This window comes from Osmerus mordax, chromosome 8 (genome assembly GCF_038355195.1).
Source record: "Osmerus mordax isolate fOsmMor3 chromosome 8, fOsmMor3.pri, whole genome shotgun sequence".
Classification (NCBI taxonomy): domain Eukaryota; kingdom Metazoa; phylum Chordata; class Actinopteri; order Osmeriformes; family Osmeridae; genus Osmerus; species Osmerus mordax.
Window position 1 is genome coordinate 3,332,570 of NC_090057.1, and position 18,697 is coordinate 3,351,266.

Here is an 18,697-nt window from a genome sequence, read left to right on the forward strand (position 1 = left end):
GAAGTTTTGTTTACGCAAGTTGGATAGTACACATATCTATATATATTATTTTACAAAAGACAACAAGTCAAGATCACAATTCGTCGATTTATTTATATTTCCTCGAAGCTCTAAAAGTACAACACTCCAATGTCCTTTGAGTACGCAACATTTCTTTTTTTGGAATGATATGATCCCACCACTAAAAACGCTGCGATTGCTTTCGATTTTTAATAAACCTGGAAAATGAACATCAATATGGAATATAAAACGGCATTCAAATAGTATTCATTAAAACAGTAAAAGACTACAATCAAACAAACGTAAAAAAATAATAAAATAAAAACATTTTCTGAAAAGTTTGTGAAATCACAATCGATCAGTCTGTTTCATAAGCTAAGGTAGAACCTAATTGAGTGCCAGCAGTCAGTTCATTTAGCAAAAACCATCAAAAATGGCTTGATAACACAGATCTTCAACCCAAGGCTCATAAACAACAAGAACCAAACTTTCATTCCTGACCGCCTGTGAGTTTGAGGAACAGTTCTTCATCCAGAGTTTCATTCTGGTCTTTGGACCTTGTTGAAAGAAAGATGTATCCTCCGATGTACTCGTGGACTACCTTACAGTCACAGCTCGCACAGGAGAACGCTATTGACACACCCTGGTCAAAGTCTATGGTCACCTGGAAAAATGAATGATTGCATACCATGTACAGTAGTTAGCGGTGATATTATGTATGTATACTCTAGTTATAATCTGATGTTATGTATGAGAATCAGCAGCCTGGAATGTCATCATAAGAGTCACGATAAGGCATTTCTACCTGTTGGATCTCCCAGTTGACGTTCCACTGTTTCATGTTGGCGAATCTCCACGTGGTGACGGGCGACCCCGTGGAGATGTCGATACGGATCAAACGGTTATAGGAGATCCCCAGCAGCTCATCCTTCTTACTCCCTCGGAATCTGCCACACACACACACACACACACACACACACACAGTCAGTCACACAGCTTGCTCCAAGCTTTCCAATGTGTTGATGGTACAGTATCTGTATTCCGTGTACAGGTTTCAAAGTGAAGGTTATCGTCTATGTACCTGACAATGTAATACTTGATTCCAAACTCAGGCAGCGACTGCCAGGCCTGAATGAAACGCATCTTGGCATCCATGAGCGACAGGCGAGCGATGTTGTGGAGAGCCTCAAGGATGCGACAGGTCAGCTGAACACAACCACACAGCACACTCAGAGGAACAGCATAACACACACACGAGATCAAACACATCTCATTCAACAAGAACAGAGACGGCTCATGTTTACAACTAGGGGTGGGGGAAAAAAATCGATTCACATTTAAATCGCGATTCAGTTTGCTAGCGATTCACAAATTGAATCGATTTTTTCAAATTATGTAAAAAAAAAAAATATATATATATATCTCAATCTCAGAAAAATTGTAAATCGATTTTTAAACGAATCGTAACTCCAAGAATCAATTCGAATCGAATCGTGAGGTACCAAAAGATTCCCACCCCTATTTACAACCGTCTTAGTGTACACCCAGGACATTACATCACACCTGTTTGGTCTTGTGCTTCTTAGAGTAGCGCGGGGACACAAAGCACTCCGCGTTCATCTCCATGGTTTCAAGCTCGGGGGCTGCCTGACCAGGAGGGGGCGCCATACTCTTCATCTTCAGGAAAGATTGGATGTTCTTGACCTCTGCCCTGTAGGAGCTGTAGGCCATCGTCTTCCCCTTGGATGCCAGGATGCAGGCAGCCTTCCACTTGGCGTACTGATTCTCCTGTACTCACAACAGGCAAGAAAACGCGTAGTCAGATAGAAAAATAAGAATAAAAATGCATTTGTGATGCACCTTTCGTGCACTCAAGGCGTTACAGTACAGGGAAAATCACATTCCTAAAACCTAATGTGCAATAGCACGTCTACAGCTCTCTTAAGGTGAGAAGACCAACAGGTTATGGAGTCAGAGCCAGAGATGGGAGGGGAGAGAGGAGCATGGAGGGCGGAGCTTACGTTGTCACAGCGGATGTAGACCTCGTTCATCCCATCAGCCACCGGGAGAAGCAGCTTGATGCCGAACTTCCTGTCTGTCACGTTGACGTCAGGAACCACCTCACATCCTGTCATGTGATCAGGAAGCCCACGTCAGACTTGCTTTAGCCCTTTTATAATAATAACGTGATGTTAAAACACAGGACACAGGGAGGGTTCTGGGTGTTTTACTCACCTCTGAGGTGGAACTGTTCTATGGGTTCTCCGCTGGAGACCTCCTTGTTCTTGTAGTAGGAGATGGTCGTGTCCTTGAATACAAACCAGTAATCCTTATATGCTCGCAGCGTCAATCTCTTAGGCCTGAAGAAAAAAATTTAAAATCATGAACACTGTCACATGCAAAAGTGTACTGGGCTAGCAGTTCTAAAACAGGAGACCAAATTGAATCATTTAAACAGTTAGTCATTTAGCAGATGCTCTTATCCAGAGCGACTTACAGTAAGTACAGGGACATTCCCCCCGAGGCAAGTAGGGTGAAGTGCCTTGCCCAATGACACAACGTCATTTTTGCACGGCCGGGAATCGAACTGGCAACCTTCTGATTGGTAGCCCGATTCCCTAACATTTAAAACTGCACCTTAAGCCAATAAAATTAAGTAAATTAGCATATAAACTAGTGCAGATCTATGTAGACCGGAAACAAAACAACAGGCACGCCGCTCTCTGGTTTGGGCTTGCGAGCCGGCTAAAGAGTAGTAGGCTAACGTTATGTTTTGAGTGGATGGCGAGCGCGAGACGCCGAAATGGATGCCAATAAAATTCTGAATGGAAAGTTTACTTTTAAAAAGTTGCCAAATGGTTCCATTGAGAAGACCAAAGTTATCTGTGTGTTTTGTCGTTGTGAACTGAGCTATCATCGCAGCAAGTCCAGTCTGAAATACCACTTAATGTTAATCACACAGCTGATGCGAATTCTCCGCCCCCTCGTCAAAGCCAGGCGATTGCAATGTCGTTTTCAATTAAAAAAAACTAAAACATTTGCACTAAGCAATCCGATCCTCTTTTCCATGTTGATAATAGCATTACAATTCGAAAAAATTATTGGACAAAAAGAAATCAAGGGACATTTAGAATAGATAAAAATGTGCGATTAATTGTGATTAATCACGAGTTAACTATGACATTAATGCGATTAAATATTTGTATCGTTTGACAGCACTAATATAAACATGATCGATTTTTGCCGATGAAGGATATGGTATGAGGAGAGGTCATCATGTCTCAGATGTTTGGTGGATGTGCTTCTACAGTTCAGTGAGGTCTTAGCCTCAGACTTTACCTGAACAGCCGGAGGGAGTCTGCCAGCTGTGGAATGTCTGTGATGTCTTCCTGGGGGCGGGAACAAGCAACTGTCAATTATCCTGTGACTTCCAGTGACATCATCATGTGGAGACATGTTCCAATGTCATTCTAGAACAGCTGTTGTCCCATTCTTCAGTGACAAACAAGCTCGAAACAAACAGTTGTTTATTCTGTATCCACGGTTTAAACACTATTTACCAGAATTCTGTCCGCGTGTCCTCCTTCCAGTGTTACCTCCAAGTTGGATAAGGCAGCTTCTACTTCATCAATTTCCGGCTCATTGGAGAAGTCCAGTGGTTCAGTTGACATAGTCAGTTTGCATATGTGATACTGGAACATCGTAAAAGGCAGAACTCTCAATCAATATATTGATCAGGCCCATACTGTGTAAATAGTACCACAATTGGTAAAAAAGCCTTACAAGCTTTTACAAAAGGCAAGGAGGGACCTGGCTTGTATTCCCTCACTATGAAACAATACGATCAGATAGAGGCTTGTTAACAGTCTGGTGCCGTTTGTCTGTGTAGATCAATCTCAGCCATGACAGACGTGGGTTCAGAGTGGCTCACAGACAGAGGTGCACAGTGTCACGTGCACAAGGAGGCTGTCCTGCCTCAACACTTCAAATTATGACTCCTAATAGAGTTCAAATTACAACCTCACATTTATGTACTTGGTTTGAGCCCTCAGGGAACATGGGAGAGTAACCAGACTCCCTCTCCTAGATCCCTCCTGTCTAGGATTGTCCTCGTGCCTCAACTTGTCTCCTGGGATTAGGACACCAAACCAGTTCTCCCAGGTGCATAGTCTGAGCCGCAAGCCACACAGTCACTGGTCCAGGGCTCATTTACACCCACTCCCCTCCCAGCCCCAAACACTGTCATCTGGTACCCACAGGGATACACTGTGTGTTAACACGATAGAATGAGCAAACTGGTGGATAGAAATGTACCTGTAAGGAGGCAAACATGAGCATTTCCTCATCTGTACACTCAATCTCCTCGAGCAGAATGGTCCAGCGAGCCTGCTCATAGAGCTGGGTAATTCTCACTGCGTCATACTGGAATACACACACACACACGCACAAAGCAGGTCGTCAATAAATGTGAAATCGTCATATGCAGACACAGAGCAGAAAGACTCTGTGGTATCTTCCAAGACTTGTACCTTAGGGTTGAGATCAAAGAAGCAGTGGTATTTGAAGCGTAGCAGCAACCTGTCTTCCTCCTGTATGCCCTGCTCCATCAGAGAGCGTGAGGAGTCAAGCCACCTGTTGATCAAAGCAGCAACTAATCACAATTAAAAGGTTTTTTATCTACTGCATAGTTGAGTGCAAATCTTCCTTGCATACTGCTTTGAGAGAGGGAGCAGTACACTTACAGTACAAGGTAGACAGATTTTTGAATATATTCAAGATACCACCAAAAGATCCCCTTGATTTCCCACAAACAGCAGATAACACTTTTATTCTGAGCAGAGCCCCTGCTGCCTCTCACCCTGCGTTGATGACAGCTTTGTCCACCATGGACATTGGTTGGTACATCTTGGCCAGCTCTGCTGGGGGCAGGTTGGGCTGGCTGGAGGTTAGAGGATTGTCCCCAAACCACATGCTGGTGGCCGAGACTGGCATTCCATTCTCTGGGTCGTAGGTCGGGATCATGGTCTTACTGTACAAAGGGGAGGCTGAGGGAAGGGGAGGGTGGGGCAAAGATTTTAAAAGGAAACATCAATGAAACTCTGGTTGTATCCATGCATAAAAGTCCAGAGACTAAACACTTTTACGGTAAATCTTTCGGAAAGACAGATTTGTGAAGGCAGGGCGAGCCGATGCAAATTTAATCAGATGTTGTGAGGAAGTGCTGGAAGCTACAGGGGGGAGAGGAGGAAGAGAGAAGTGTGTAGGAGAGAGAGAGCAGGAGGTCTTCGTTAAGAGGAGCAGAGCCTTAGTCAGAGACAAGTCTTCTGAAGCGGTCTGGGCTGCACAGTCAGAGACTACCATCTGTTGGTGTAGCTTTCTCAACTAACCCACACTGTACAATCAGTGTGTGTGTGTCGGAGAGAGGGAAACTGTTAATGAAAGCATTGAGAACATGGTAGCCTGCTATAACATTCTTTCACATCTTAGGAAATGGAGGAGGTATTTAGGATTTCTGTGGACTGTAAAATAAGTTTTGGTACCGTTTCTAGGGGAGTGACTTAAGTCACAAGCGAGCAATACGTTATGATTGTAACATTGATAATAACTATACATTTTATTTGTAATGCACCTTTCTGGCACTCAAAGCACTATGATGTTGAGAGGTGTGAGAGATTTTGATTTGTTTCGTTATATTTTTAACCCACAGAGGAAACCAATCCTGGTCCAGCTGAGATGCTGGTCGAAGACTAGGACAGCACATTCTGTTTACGTTGTTACCTTTACATTTACATTTAGCAGACGCTCTTATCCAGAGCGACTTACAGTAAGTACAGGGACACTCCCCCCAAGGCAAGTAGGGTGAAGTGTCTTGCCCAAGGACAACATAATTTGGAACCATCGGGAATCGAACCGGCGACCTTCTGATTAATAGCCCAATTCCCTAACCGCTCAGCCACCTGACCCCCATACATGCAAACATGAGCTCAGGAGTGCTTCCTTGTATCACCTGAGCCTCCAGATCCTCCGCTGACGACGTCCATGTCTATGATGTCTTCCAGCACAGGGTTCTTGTCTTTCTTCTTCTTCTTCTTGGAGTTTTCATCAGTAGGCTTCAGCAAGGACAGCTCCTCTGATCTCCGGATGTCTAGATGGGAAAGGAGAAAATACATGACATCATTCAGCTTTTTGGTTCATCGATTCTATAGAACAATAGGGATGGGTCCATGCGGTGATAACCCCCTTGCTCGTGCACAACTCTCGTTCAGCCATGATCAAGCGAGTCATGGCTCAAGACCACAGTTTGCAAGGCAGTACTCACTGAGAGTTCTGCAGATCTCAGCCACAGCCCTGAAGACCACAGTAGAGTAGCTGACGGTCAGTTTGATGTACTTCATGTTGGGCAGCTGTATACACAGGGGCTTATGCTGGGGTGTGTAGCGCAGGTCTGCATCTGACTGGACCCCATACTTGTCCAGGGTCCAATGGGTCTTCAGCAGCCAGCAGTTCCTCTGCTCCCACCATAGGGCATGATCAGACCAGTCCTGAGGGGCTACTGGTCAGGACAGAGCCACAAAGCGGCATAATGTTACTTCTTGGCGAATACGATCTTGGTTAAGTCAGCCTGTTTATGGGATGTGGTAAAGGTTTATTGCATAATTGAATTACTTCACACTAGCGGTATTTGGGCCTCTCCCCACTGTACCAAGAATGGAGAGCTGTTTTACTGTGGGGTCTACCAGGTTTACCACACACACAGGAAGCACAGAGGTGTGGCACAGAGATTCCGTATGACATCACTTTCTGGTGCTTGACTTCACCCAGACCACTGGCAGTCTGGTCTGATGACTAGCAGCTTAGTCATGACCAACAGTCATGCCACTCACATCCTACAGTACTTACACAGAACACACACACACACACACTGTATACACAGAGCTATAAGCACCTCCATGTTGTGATCCCCCTAGAGTTCCTTCAATGTGCCTGAGTAAACACACTTAACACTTAAGCTGAACTTCAGCCCCTGCGGCTATTGCAGCAAAGCATTGTGGGAGAACAATGGCACTGCAGTCTGGAAAAATGCAGGGCAAACAAGGGCGTGCCCCCCATAGCACTGTAGCAGAGAGATAAAAGAGGGAGGAGGACTTCACAGACTCACTGATCTTCTCCACCAGTTTAAGCATAAGTCCTCCGATGTGCAGGTTTCCCTTCACTCTCAGCTTGAACTTCATGGACTCATCTCCAGCTCTCTGGTCCACTTGGACTGTGAGCTCCCATGTCTTTTGGAGTTCCTCCGCTGTAGCCATCCTGACCCCGTCTGCTGGGAAAGACAGGAGGGAGGAGAGCAGGGAAGATGATGAATGGGGCTGTGTGATGCCACCGTCTAATGTTGATTTCTCTCCTACTTTTGCCCTCTGCATTCAACAATACTCTGCTGTCTGTATGTGAGACTTTTGAAATTGTTAGAACATTGTTGAAACATTTATTTATATAAGAATGTTTTAGTTTGTGTGCAGTGTGTTGTCTGAGTGTTCCAGTCCTGCTGTGGCCCTAGGCAGAGCTCTGGTGTACTTTCTATTAGAAATACATCCACAGAGTTGCCTCTGGGCTACGAATAAACCATCTGAGAATTCACCACTAGACACACACTGCTGGATAGGCAGTGCTGACTGTGTAGCTGCAAACAGACAGAGATAGAGAGAGAGAGACAGAGTAAACATTCATGACTAACAGGAAAGCAGGAGTAGAGATGGGCCAAACCTAAGGCTTCATCCATGGAATGTGTGACGAGCTGGAACATGAATTTGGTACAGGAGAGTTCCATGCAAAACAACATCCATGCATCCCACAACACTACCCCCTAATACTCAGCTCTGCCCCAGTGAACAATACAACACACACACACACACACACACACACACACACACACACACACACACACACACACACACACAGAGCAACTGACAAGGAAAAAATGTGACACTTCAAATGTTGTTGCTTGAGGCTAAGCAAAAATACCTGCCGCGTTCTCTACTGGTGGGAATACCTGCACCCAACATATTGAAATAAACGAGATTGCACAATTCTTCTCCAGTGTGTCGTTAAAACCAGCTGCAGGGTACAATCTGTGTATGAGCATGTCTGTCTGCAAGGCATGTGGTAGATAGCTAATATACATATTTCAATGCGAGAAAACAACTTTTTGTATCGAGTTAAAACAACTGAGAACAAACATAGCTGAGAGACATAGGCCTACCGTATTAGGTGCGGCAACAGTGCAACTTGTGTTTAACATGTTTTGTCTGACTAGATCAGACACATGGTGTCAAAGAAACAGAAAGAGCGATTGAATTATATTACATTTGTATTTCACGATAGACTAAGGGCATATAAACTCCGAACTCATCGTAGTTGAACAGTTAGTATTGGTATTAATTCATTCATGAATAAAAGTAGACCTAATACGAGAAATTAACACCCATTGCTAATCAGGTGAGAAATGTGACAATAGTCTCGCGTTGTGGTCATGGGGGCAAAACAACATTGAATGCGGACTAATGGAAGTGAATGAATCCGTGGGCACACACATTGAGGCCTATCAATAGCGACTGTTGATTCAAAACCACAACTTGTTCAGATGTTGTTTGTCTAATTCCCTTATACGACAGTAAACACCAAAAACCATGCAGCAAAATGTAATGAACTATTTGAGACTAAAAGTTCTAAATGAATATAATGAAAGTGTATATTATAAATCACGAGATATTTGAACCTTACCTTACACAAAGTCCTCTAACCGATAATCCTGCCCTGATTTTTTCTCTCTCCAGTGTAAAGTCAGTAACAGCTCGAAAGAAACCCGCCCCATTCCGGACAGGTAAGGAAGTGGGTTTTAAACCCTCCTGTAACAGTGTGTTAAGTTTACAGTGATTTGGCTTTCGTCTGCTTAGCTACGTATTTTGGGACGTGTAGCAAAAGGATGATCAAAAGTGACTAGAGCAGGATTATGATTCAGCGCACTTTTCATGAACACCGCCACACTCATCCTGTTTATGAGCATGCTATAGAATGAATCACGGTACACTTAGAGCTAGTCAACGTGTAATTGCATGTGCTTTCCTTCGCGAACCACAACCATTCTTTATATAAATACAAATTTATATAAATAAATATAAATGTTAGTATTGATAACGACTGCGTTGCTTGTGCCTAGAAGGTTCCGTTGTACGGTTTAGGTATAATTTAGTTTTTTGTAGCGAAAAGTGAAGTTAACGGTAGCTATCTAACAGTCACAAACGTCACTAACGTCAAAAACCTGCGCGCAATTACCTAAACTCGTTAGCTTTTGGGAGATAGCTAGCTAACTAAACCTGCAACAACAAAAAGCAGAAGAAACGCAACAGGCCAGGGTAATAACATCGTATGTAGCTAGCTGTGTTTCCAGGCAGTGTGATATCAACACCCTGTATGTTCGCCCTTGGTACTGGTTAGCTCTACCACCCACGCAGCAGTAGTTGGCTCACTGTACAAGATTCTTAACGGTCCGGGGGTCAGGTCTGAAGCTATGCGCAAAACGGAGCACATGCCAGTTTCTCCAGGTGAGCAAAATGGTACATTATTCCTGCTAGGAAGTGCTCTTGATACTATGCACTTCTTCACGCATCGGATGTACCAGCTGGTAGCCGCACGTTGACGACTAGCTAGCTACCAACCAGTTAGCTGATACTTAGTCAGCTTTGATTTCCCTGTATTTGCGCTGTATTTGTATTGTGGTGGGACTGATAATATTGAAGCAATAAACCAGGAAAGGGGTATCAAATGATGATCGTAAGTCATGTAGAGCAATCGATGCCATTCAATATCCAAACAAAGATTGGAGTGGATAACTCTAGAAGCAGGAGGCGAACAGGGAAGTTGTTACTGACACGTGGTGATGGCTAAATGGCGCTTCTTGCATAGAGAAATTGCATGGTTGGAAAATAAAATTTGGATAATATTATAGCCTACTGATTTGAGAATGTCTATTGTGGTTTTATGTAGGCTATTACTGTAACATTGGGACCAGTTCTAAGTGTGGATGACGGGTTACGCAAGAGCAGTAGCGTAGGCCTTTATGTGTTGCGTTTGAAAAATCAAGCAGGCGGCCTCTACTAAAACTAGCCTGACAGGTCGTTTAGAATAAGTTTTGTTCCCTTTACATCTACGGACTAAAAATAATAAATAAGCTAATCTCGGGTATTGCATTGCAATACAGAAAAAAAAAAAAAAAAGCAAGCATGCATGCCTCATTCCCCCAAAATTGTACCCTCTCTAGCTGTCATATACAATGTATCTCCACGGATGTTAATATGATGTTGACGCCGGGCATTTGCTCATGGGTGATTTTGCTGTTACACGTATCTACTGACTTTACAAGGCTTTAGAAAAAATATTATATGAAACGGACAGTTGGAATAGGTCAGGACGGTGGTTATCTTAGAGAAGTCGTGTGCCATTGTCTGAATGCGGCTGTTGGTTATTACAGTCACAGAGGTAGCTTACACGGTTGTCACTCGATCTACTGCATATGTTGGTCCTTTATCTTCAGTAGCCTACACTGTTAGCTTCCATGTAAAAGGCATGGTTAATATTGAAAAAAAATAATAATTGAGGTAATTGAAATCATAGATTTTTTGGGGTTCACTTATATGTCCACCCCGTCTTTCCACCACACCTGTGTGCTGATGGCTTGTGTGGATATCATGTTGACACCAACATAATGACCGATGGCACCATGTGAAGTTGTGACCAGTGGCCCGTCAGTTCTCTGTACATCCACACGGTGGCGCCATAAGACTATGTTCTCCATGGCCGTCATTAGAGAGTTGGGAGAACGGCCTGCAGAAGCTGTTGAAGCAGTATGTAGCCTTTGAGTACAGTATGACTGCCAGCACTACTGAGAGGTATGTCACTTCCTCTTGGATTCAAAATGGAATCCTACTTTTCTCCCCACACAGTAAATCGTCGAGGTTTGGTTAGTAGTTGGAATAGGAGTGCATAGATAGGGAAAAGGGATGAAGGGCGGCAGCAGCATGTCAGGAGCTCCACTCCAACTGATACTTTACTGCGCACATCTGAAGCAGTTTTTCTGCGTCTCTGTGCAGGAGAGGGGATATAAATTCCCTGACAAAAACAAACACAGCAACCCACGGTGTCATAAATTGTGTCATCGGTGGATAGTAACATGGAAAATCACATCATGTCAACCTGCCAGGCCCTGACAGGAGGGAGTAGCGCCCTCCAAGTAAAGCAGAGTCCTATGTCATCATAGCACCTGTGGCTGTAGAGGCAGCATCATGTGTCAAGTAAGGCTCACAGACAAGAGAGACGCCTCACCCCTAACACTGGCTGACGGGAAGAGACACCAAATTGAATTTCGTTGTTATGTGCGATGACAATGAAGGCATTCATCATCAAATGCAACTCTCTGGATGTGGGGGAGGAGATAGTTGGACGGTAGACACAATACATTTCATTGCTGCCTAAAGCTCGTCTGAACCTACTTGGAAGTGAGTGGGACACAACATCTGTAGAAGCATTCTCTGTGTTTAAGGAAAGAGAAACCTCTTGGTGACCTGAGAACACGCTTACCCAATTAGCAGCCTCGCCGAAGGATCAAATGGAAGTGAAAACATTCTTCGGCGTGATGGAGAAGCATCACAATGCCCCATTCATGCCGCCGAGCCCCACGCTTTGGGGGTTTTAGGTAAGGGGGGGGGGGGGGGGGGGGTGGACGTGGAGGCAAGGGGGAAGTAGTAATGAATGCAACAAGAAACGGACTTACCTCACCTTTCTTTGACGTGTCAGTGTAGGTCTCAGATTCATGACTTAACACAGGCGCAGGGGTAAACACTGTTCAAAGAGGCTGTTTTCATAAGGTTGCCAACCACGGCTCACCTCAACCTTCCACATCCCCTCCATCTCTCCCACCTCCACAGCCCTACACAACACCCAGCCTTATCCAGTGGACGACCCCAGGGACTGTAGGGCTGGTGGAGGTTGAGGGGTTGAGGGGCGGAGGAGGGCTGTGGAGGAGCACCGGAGGAGAGGTTCCTGACAGCTCTGGGGCTCTGGGGAACACCTGAGTAGAGCTACTCATGCCCTCTGCCCTACTAACGCTGCTCGGAATCCATCTCTCATTCTCTTAGAGAGGATGGGGTATTAATCTCTCTCAATTTCAGTTTCTTATATAATATGAAGGCATTTAATGCCACTGTTCCACTTAAAAACCATAAACCACTTCAATCGAAAATCAACTTGACTTGTGGAAGTTATCCCTTTTCCACTAAGGAAGTCAAATAAGACAATAGGGACAATACTCATATTGTGAACATAAAATGCCAGGTTTTGTGAGAGTACAACATGGAAGAAGTTAAGCAACTCCAGATGTGATGGTGAAGAGAGGATCTGTCTCAAGGCAGAATGATTGACTAAATTTATGCTCTATATATGTTGATAAAAGTCCTTCTATTTACATCCGTATGACAGACAGTTCCTCATATAGACGGTAGAGGCCAGGTACTGCAGTATAGGTCCAGCATAAAGACTCCTCTATTTCAAAATTAATTGTTTATTTATATGGGTGGAACCATAGGTGCTTCGTTAAAAAGGCGTCCCATGTCTTTGCTTGTGGATGTTTCCATCGAAGCTTATGAAAATGTTACCATGCCGAGGTCCGCACTATAAAAATGTTAAGAACACAAAAAAATGTTTGGAGAAAAGAAAAAAGTGTGAAAAAATAAAACTAACACTGCAAAGGGCATGCATTTTCAATTATCTCTCTGTTCACCCATAGATCTTAACTTTCCATCTGAAACGGCCAAGTCTGATATCCCTTCCTCTGCTTGCTCTCTTCGCATGGAAACATCTGATAGAAATAAAACTTTTCATGGTGTCAGGTCAGATAGCCATAAATCTAGCCTGTCAGCCAAGCTGGGCCCAGCCGACCCTCACAGCCAGTCTGGAGACTGAGAAAAGCGGCGGTTTGGAACGGGATATCACATGTTTAAATATTGCACGTCTTTTTGAAAAGTGGCTACTGTAAAACAACTTCCATTACAGAGTATCGCTTTACCTGTCACCGGCCGTATTTCATCCTCTTACAGTCCAGAGACATAAAAGATATGGATGAACAGAGCCATGTGGCTAGATGGTGATCACTCATCCAGGGGCTTCCCCTGGAAGCACTGGCACATTCTCTTCAAGCTAAAAATAAAGAGAGGTCAGAGAATTAGATCGTTCATACAGATTAGACGAGGTGTGCTCTTTTGTTAGTTTTGGACCGATGTCAAAATGGCTCTTGGCTCTTCCTTTTTTTTTTGTCCATGAAGAAGTTAACAGGTGTCTTCTCTTCTGACCTGGCAAACATCAGAACACCGCACAGTGCAGTCCACTGTGGAAGTGAACACCAGCACTTGGAGGAAAAACAGGGGACTGAATTTTATTGGGTTTGTCAGAGCACACACACACTTCACACACAGTGGGATCACAGCCCATCCACTGTTGCCTGGAGACACAAACCTGTCTTTTCTACAGGTAGGGTTGTGGCCTGATCCGTCCAGATGTGTGTGTGTGTGTGTCAGCTGCCTATGATGTGCTGTGGCCAACAAGAACACTGCTGACTCGACTCTCAGTTTACTGGGAGTTACAGGTTTGAGGAGGAAGAGGACTGTTGCGTTCGTTTCCTCTCCCCTCATCAATCTGCCAACTGGCTCTGAATGAACGCCATTTTAACGCATGCAAATGTGAGCAGCCTCTGCCTGTATCAGCTGATGCGGGCCAGTGTCGTTGTTGGACAGGGCTTAAAGGCCCAGGGGTAGGAAGACGTTCTGAGGGTTTGAAAAGGTCGCGCAAATTTTAGCAGGATTACTTTACCGACACTTTCCATGGCTGAGATTGTGTGAATGGATCCATTGTGGAGTTAGTCTCAACTCAGGGAAAGCAAACTCTGTCAGGATCCAGTTCATTAGCACCTAGTTTAGTGTTTGAAGTTTGTTATTTATCCGGTGCCTAAAGGGGAACCCCGTTCAGACGTATGTATATATGTGTGTGTGTGTGTGTACAGTACTCTTGCATCCACAGGGGGTTTCCAGAGCAAATTGCTCAAGAGCAAATAAAACTTTCCATGGCGCAATAAAATGTATAGGGAAAGAACAGGGCAGACATGGTGAACTTCTGAAGGTAGGAAACAACTTCGCGAATTCATGTTGAAAAAATATATACATATGGGTTTGAAATATACGTTTTGACAGCGGGTGCCCTTGACTCTGTATGAAAGAGTAGTATTAGATGTAGTGGGAAAACTCACAATGTGCAGTTTAAAATACAGTTGGCTTGTTGATAAATATGAACTACTGTTCCCAACGGAAGCTTTGGACAGGACGCTATCCTCTTAATGCTTTATCAAGGAATACTAAGATAGGAGAACAGTGCAGTTGTAGTCCTGATACACGGCAGAGTAATCAATATTATACAAGCCTGGACACGCTATGCTAGTACAGTATACCCCCCCTCCCTCTCCCCCCTCTGGCTGCTTCAGGACTTTGTGAGTGTCTATCTCAGTGTGTGTTTTCCTCCTCCACCTCCTCCTCTTTTTGTGATCTGTTTGTTCTTTGGAAGACATCCTTCTCTCTTTGGCCAGACAAAAGTGCCGCGTTGAGCAAAACCTCCACTCACTTTTTATGGCCTGTGTGGGCCGTCCTATTTGTACATGCTTAGAACAAATTAGACCAGCAGCTGTGCAAGGCAGGCCATTCCATGTTGGCTTTTCGTGATAAAAATACGTTTCGGTAAACCTCTCAGCTCCACTCCAGAAATACGCAACCCGCTTCTTCTGGGACAGTTTTCGTGTATTTACTATCAGTACTGACTACCCAACAGGCAGAGAGAGAGAGATAGGATATAATGGAAGAGAGAGACACAGAAAGAGGGAGATAATAAAAAAAATAAAACAGGATGGAGAGAGAGAGGGATGAGGGACAGAGAGACCACCTATGCAGTTGTTTTCCACACGCAGAGGAGAAAACAAGCTGGAGAGGGAGAACCGTAGAGAGAGAGAGAGAGAGAGAGGGGAAAGGGAGAGAAAAAGGGGGGACGGGTAACAGGACAAGCTGCACCTGTCCTTGGGTGAGACAGACTTCCGCCATGGGTGACATCAGTTCTGAGAAGTGACTGAGAAAATGAACTGGTTTACAGCCAAAGGGACCCGTCTGTATGGAACATTATCATTAGGCCTTACATAGACTAGTTCTCCTAAGAAACCACACAGCCCAAACATGTTTCTATTCTCTCACTAGGATTGTTAGATTTACTGTAAGGGCTTCCATGAAATATATCTATATAACTTTTTTTACTTTTACCTTGGTTGATTGGTAGATTGTAAATTGTGGGACATACTTTTACCATTCAATTCCACTATTGGCTGAATGCACCGAGGCCTTTACTCATCATGGGTTTAATGGTTGACATTAAAACCAACATCACGTCCTTCCCTGATTTACGTCAATCTATCATCCATGCTTTCATGCCCCTGGATGGAGCAGTGAAGTGGTAGGTAAATATAATTTCTGACAGAGTGACAGGAATAAGGATTTTTTTCAGTTTGGAGTTCTTAGGCTAATCTTCCATGATTATGGCCTCTTAGGCCAAAACACACCCCAGGAGAAAGAGGCTGTTTTCATCCTGGTGGTGCAGGAGCAATGCTGGCTGTTAGTGGGACCAGTTTCTCTGGGGACTACCCCACTCCCTCTTTCTCTCTCTCTCTTCTGTTCCTGCAGCAGGTCTCTCGGCCCTTGGGGGCTGTCCTGGAAGAACTGGACTACATGGGCAGCGAGCAGCTTAGTGGTGTAATTTTGCAGAGTTAAGCTTTGGACAAAAGCATCTCTTGTTGAAGTGAGCTGTTGAGCTGTTTGCTGCGCTGGTTGTTTCCCAAACCCTGTGGAAAGGAAAGCACAGCCAGGGACCAATGCCAAACAAACACAGTCCAACTCACCTGTGCAATATCTATGGAACTGAGTGACCTAGATTTAAATGGAAATCATCGCAAATATTTACCGGCAGCGCCTGTGGAATAAGCACCTTACAGGCCGGACACTGGGTAGCTAACAAACTGTCAATGAGTAAGAACCCGACTCAGTCTGTGTGACCAATTTAGTAGAAAACAGGTTTATCCATTGACAAGCTTATGGTCATACCAACATGATATAAGTAAGTTAGATACTTTCCACCAATGCATTAGTGGTGGATTTATGCATTCATTTCAAAATATGTTTCCACCGAGGATCCATGCAGTGGATGAGCATCTATGTGCTGTCTGGTCTGTGGAGCAACAGCCCACTTGTGGCACACAGGAAGCTTCTATACTCTGAAGCTCAGTTTAGACGTGTGGGCCACGCTGCAAATATTGGTCTTGGCCACAGAAATTGAATTATATTGGCTCAGAAAGCCTGGAAATAAAAAACTGCAACCTTGGGAACAATTATGCAAAGTGAAAGGCGTTAAACCAAGTGCTACTGGTTTTCATTTCCACCCAGAGAAAAAGAATCTGCAGTAGCAAAAACCAATCTGCCTGAAAAAGTACATTTAAACATTTATCCTAGTTTTGGCAGCTCCAACTTTCACTCTCTCTTTTGGATTGTGTTTTGTGGCTTATTGGTGTTTAACGCTCCTGAGAAACTGAACTTAGAGTCCATTTAGATTTTATTGTTTGGTGTCAGTAGCCCGTGTCTCGCTGAAACAGCGAAGCCCAAGTGAACCCTTGGCTGCGGTGAGTTGATGGTCCATTAGAGATGCAGATAAACCCTCAGAGAATTTTGTAATTGGCTTTTCCAGCTACAGTATAATGTTCTGACTACACAATAAATATCCTTAAGATCAGTGGCAAGCCTGTCACATGCCTGGCTGTTAGCCTCTGTTGTGAAATTAATAAAGGAGGATTTATTCATCTGCTAAAGTAATCATTTCTTTCCCCTCTACTTAAAATTATTGTGGGGCAATAAACACTATTTTATTTCATTTTTATTTCGTTTTAGGATTACAGGAAATCTAAACTGCGGTCAATGGTTGGGAGCAATGATATTTTTGGTAAGCTTTATACACACTGGCTTTGACAGTGTAAACTAATAATCATGGGTGCCATTGAAGTCTTGCCGTTTGACTGGGAACACACAAGACCTATAGATCCTTAAATTAGCTCATTTTTCCTCCCATCCATGTCAACTCAGGGTTGTTGGTTTTACGGTCCTCCCATCAGTGGGACATGGACAGAGACTCCTCTCATTAGCCTATTGAAGACCCACCTGCAGATCACAGGAAACACAAACTCCATTGCTCTCATTGACATCAGCGCTACTGTAGCTAGCCAGCTAGCCTGCAAGAGCTCCATGCGAAACGTCAAGCCAGCTTTGTTTGCTCACAGCTGAGGCTCAAAAGAAAGGGAGGACCAGTGAAGGAAAAGAGCCAGCTTTGACAATTTCACACAAAGGGAGCACTGTTTCTGGGCGGCTCACACTGTTCCTGAGGCCCATTTCATGGGACAGTTAGCAAGGCCAAAAGCAGCCCGTGGACTAGAGTGCTTGCAAGGCCTGCAGGGCCAGACCTGGGTCTCCCCCTGTCCCCCCCCCCCCCCCCCCCCTCTTGTACCCAGACCAGTTCAGTCTTTTTAATGGCACAGCCCAGCCACTCTGGGCTGCAGGTGTTGCTGGCTACACAGATCCTCGTCACATGGACTGAGAGGGTACAGGGGGCTGGGGAGGGGGGGTGTTTTGAGTGCTACGGTTGTTTTGTTCTCATTACAGGTGGCGGTGGGATTCTCGTTAAATTAGATGCAGGAACACTTCCTGTTGCGTGGACATCTGTGTAGTTAAACTGTGCTTTTTAAAGCTTTTTAAACTTTTTTTGTTCTGTATAATCATTCACATCTCAGAACATCCAACAAGGTCTGACTATTAGTAATATTATGTTCTCTGCTGTATGAGTAATTAGGGTTTCACTGCACAGGTGAAAGTACCGTATAAGGTTTCAGTCTGTCTGAGAGGGTTGAACTTGGTATCAGTGGTTTTGACTGAGTGGTTGGTAAGGGGAGGACGACTTATTCGGGTTAAGCAAAACATGACTGGCTGTGATTAATAAAAATAATTAACGTTTGAAACTAGGCGGACCTCAACTTGAACCTCAGGTACCATCCATCACCCTGAACAAGGCTGGGGCTGCAGCATTCATTTCCTTCTGTGTCCCGTCCAAGAAGGCAGTGTGAGAACATACTTCCTCCAAAGATGGTGGCTATCAAAGAGAACAGTCTCTGCCTGCGTTTGATTTAGCTCTAATAGGAAAGAAAGGCCAGAAATACGGCTTCCGCTGAGTCGAGCTTGCGAGCAAGAGAGGCGAGGGACAGAAGGAGGAGAGACACAGAGAAAGAGAAGGAAAGAGAGAGAGAGAGAGAGCGAAGGAGAGATTAATATCCAGACCTCTCTCCTCGTGACCACAGAGTGGGCATAAAGAGCTCAGCGGCTCGGTGATGTCAGCGGGCCGGCCTGTCCTGTACTTTGAGTTGGGTTTGGAGGGAGCCAGGCTTGGGAGGACAGGGCCCAGAGTTTCCCACATCACTCACAGGCCCCTGATAGGCGGTCGCACTACCCCGTAATGACAGGGGGAGAGATTT

General features: G+C 44.6%; 1 protein-coding gene across 3 annotated transcripts; it reads right to left on the reverse strand.

Annotated features, from left to right (window-relative positions):
- Positions 1–79: 79 nt before the first annotated feature.
- On the reverse strand, positions 80–8,814 carry fermt1 (FERM domain containing kindlin 1). Of its 3 annotated transcripts, none has more exons than XM_067241388.1 (15): positions 8,779–8,814; positions 7,160–7,318; positions 6,320–6,550; positions 6,008–6,145; positions 4,859–5,045; positions 4,530–4,632; positions 4,315–4,422; positions 3,561–3,692; positions 3,340–3,389; positions 2,236–2,360; positions 2,022–2,128; positions 1,564–1,788; positions 1,082–1,206; positions 806–947; positions 80–664 (listed from the first exon to the last, which is right to left on the reverse strand). In XM_067241388.1, exons 2-15 carry the CDS (start codon positions 7,305–7,307, stop codon positions 491–493), a joined length of 1,995 nt encoding a protein of 664 aa, XP_067097489.1. In that variant the 5' UTR covers positions 7,308–7,318; positions 8,779–8,814; the 3' UTR covers positions 80–490. The 3 variants fall into 3 exon arrangements, with proteins under 3 accessions (XP_067097489.1, XP_067097487.1, XP_067097488.1); XM_067241386.1 differs by having other exon boundaries at positions 6,320–6,553; XM_067241387.1 differs by having other exon boundaries at positions 6,320–6,553; positions 7,160–7,321; positions 8,779–8,811.
- Positions 8,815–18,697: the final 9,883 nt, after the last annotated feature.

What these genes read in the sequence shown, in the direction of transcription:
- fermt1 (XM_067241386.1), bottom strand. Translation starts at nt 7,307, where the DNA reads ATGGCTACAGCGGAGGAACTCCAAAAGACATGGGAGCTCACAGTCCAA. An exon ending in TAAACTGGTGGAGAAGATCA is followed by an intron (nt 6,554 to 7,159) that starts GTGAGTCTGTGA and finishes TGTCCTGACCAG; the next exon opens with TAGCCCCTCAGGACTGGTCT. An exon ending in AGAACAGTTCCACCTCAGAG is followed by an intron (nt 2,129 to 2,235) that starts GTGAGTAAAACA and finishes ATCACATGACAG; the next exon opens with GATGTGAGGTGGTTCCTGAC.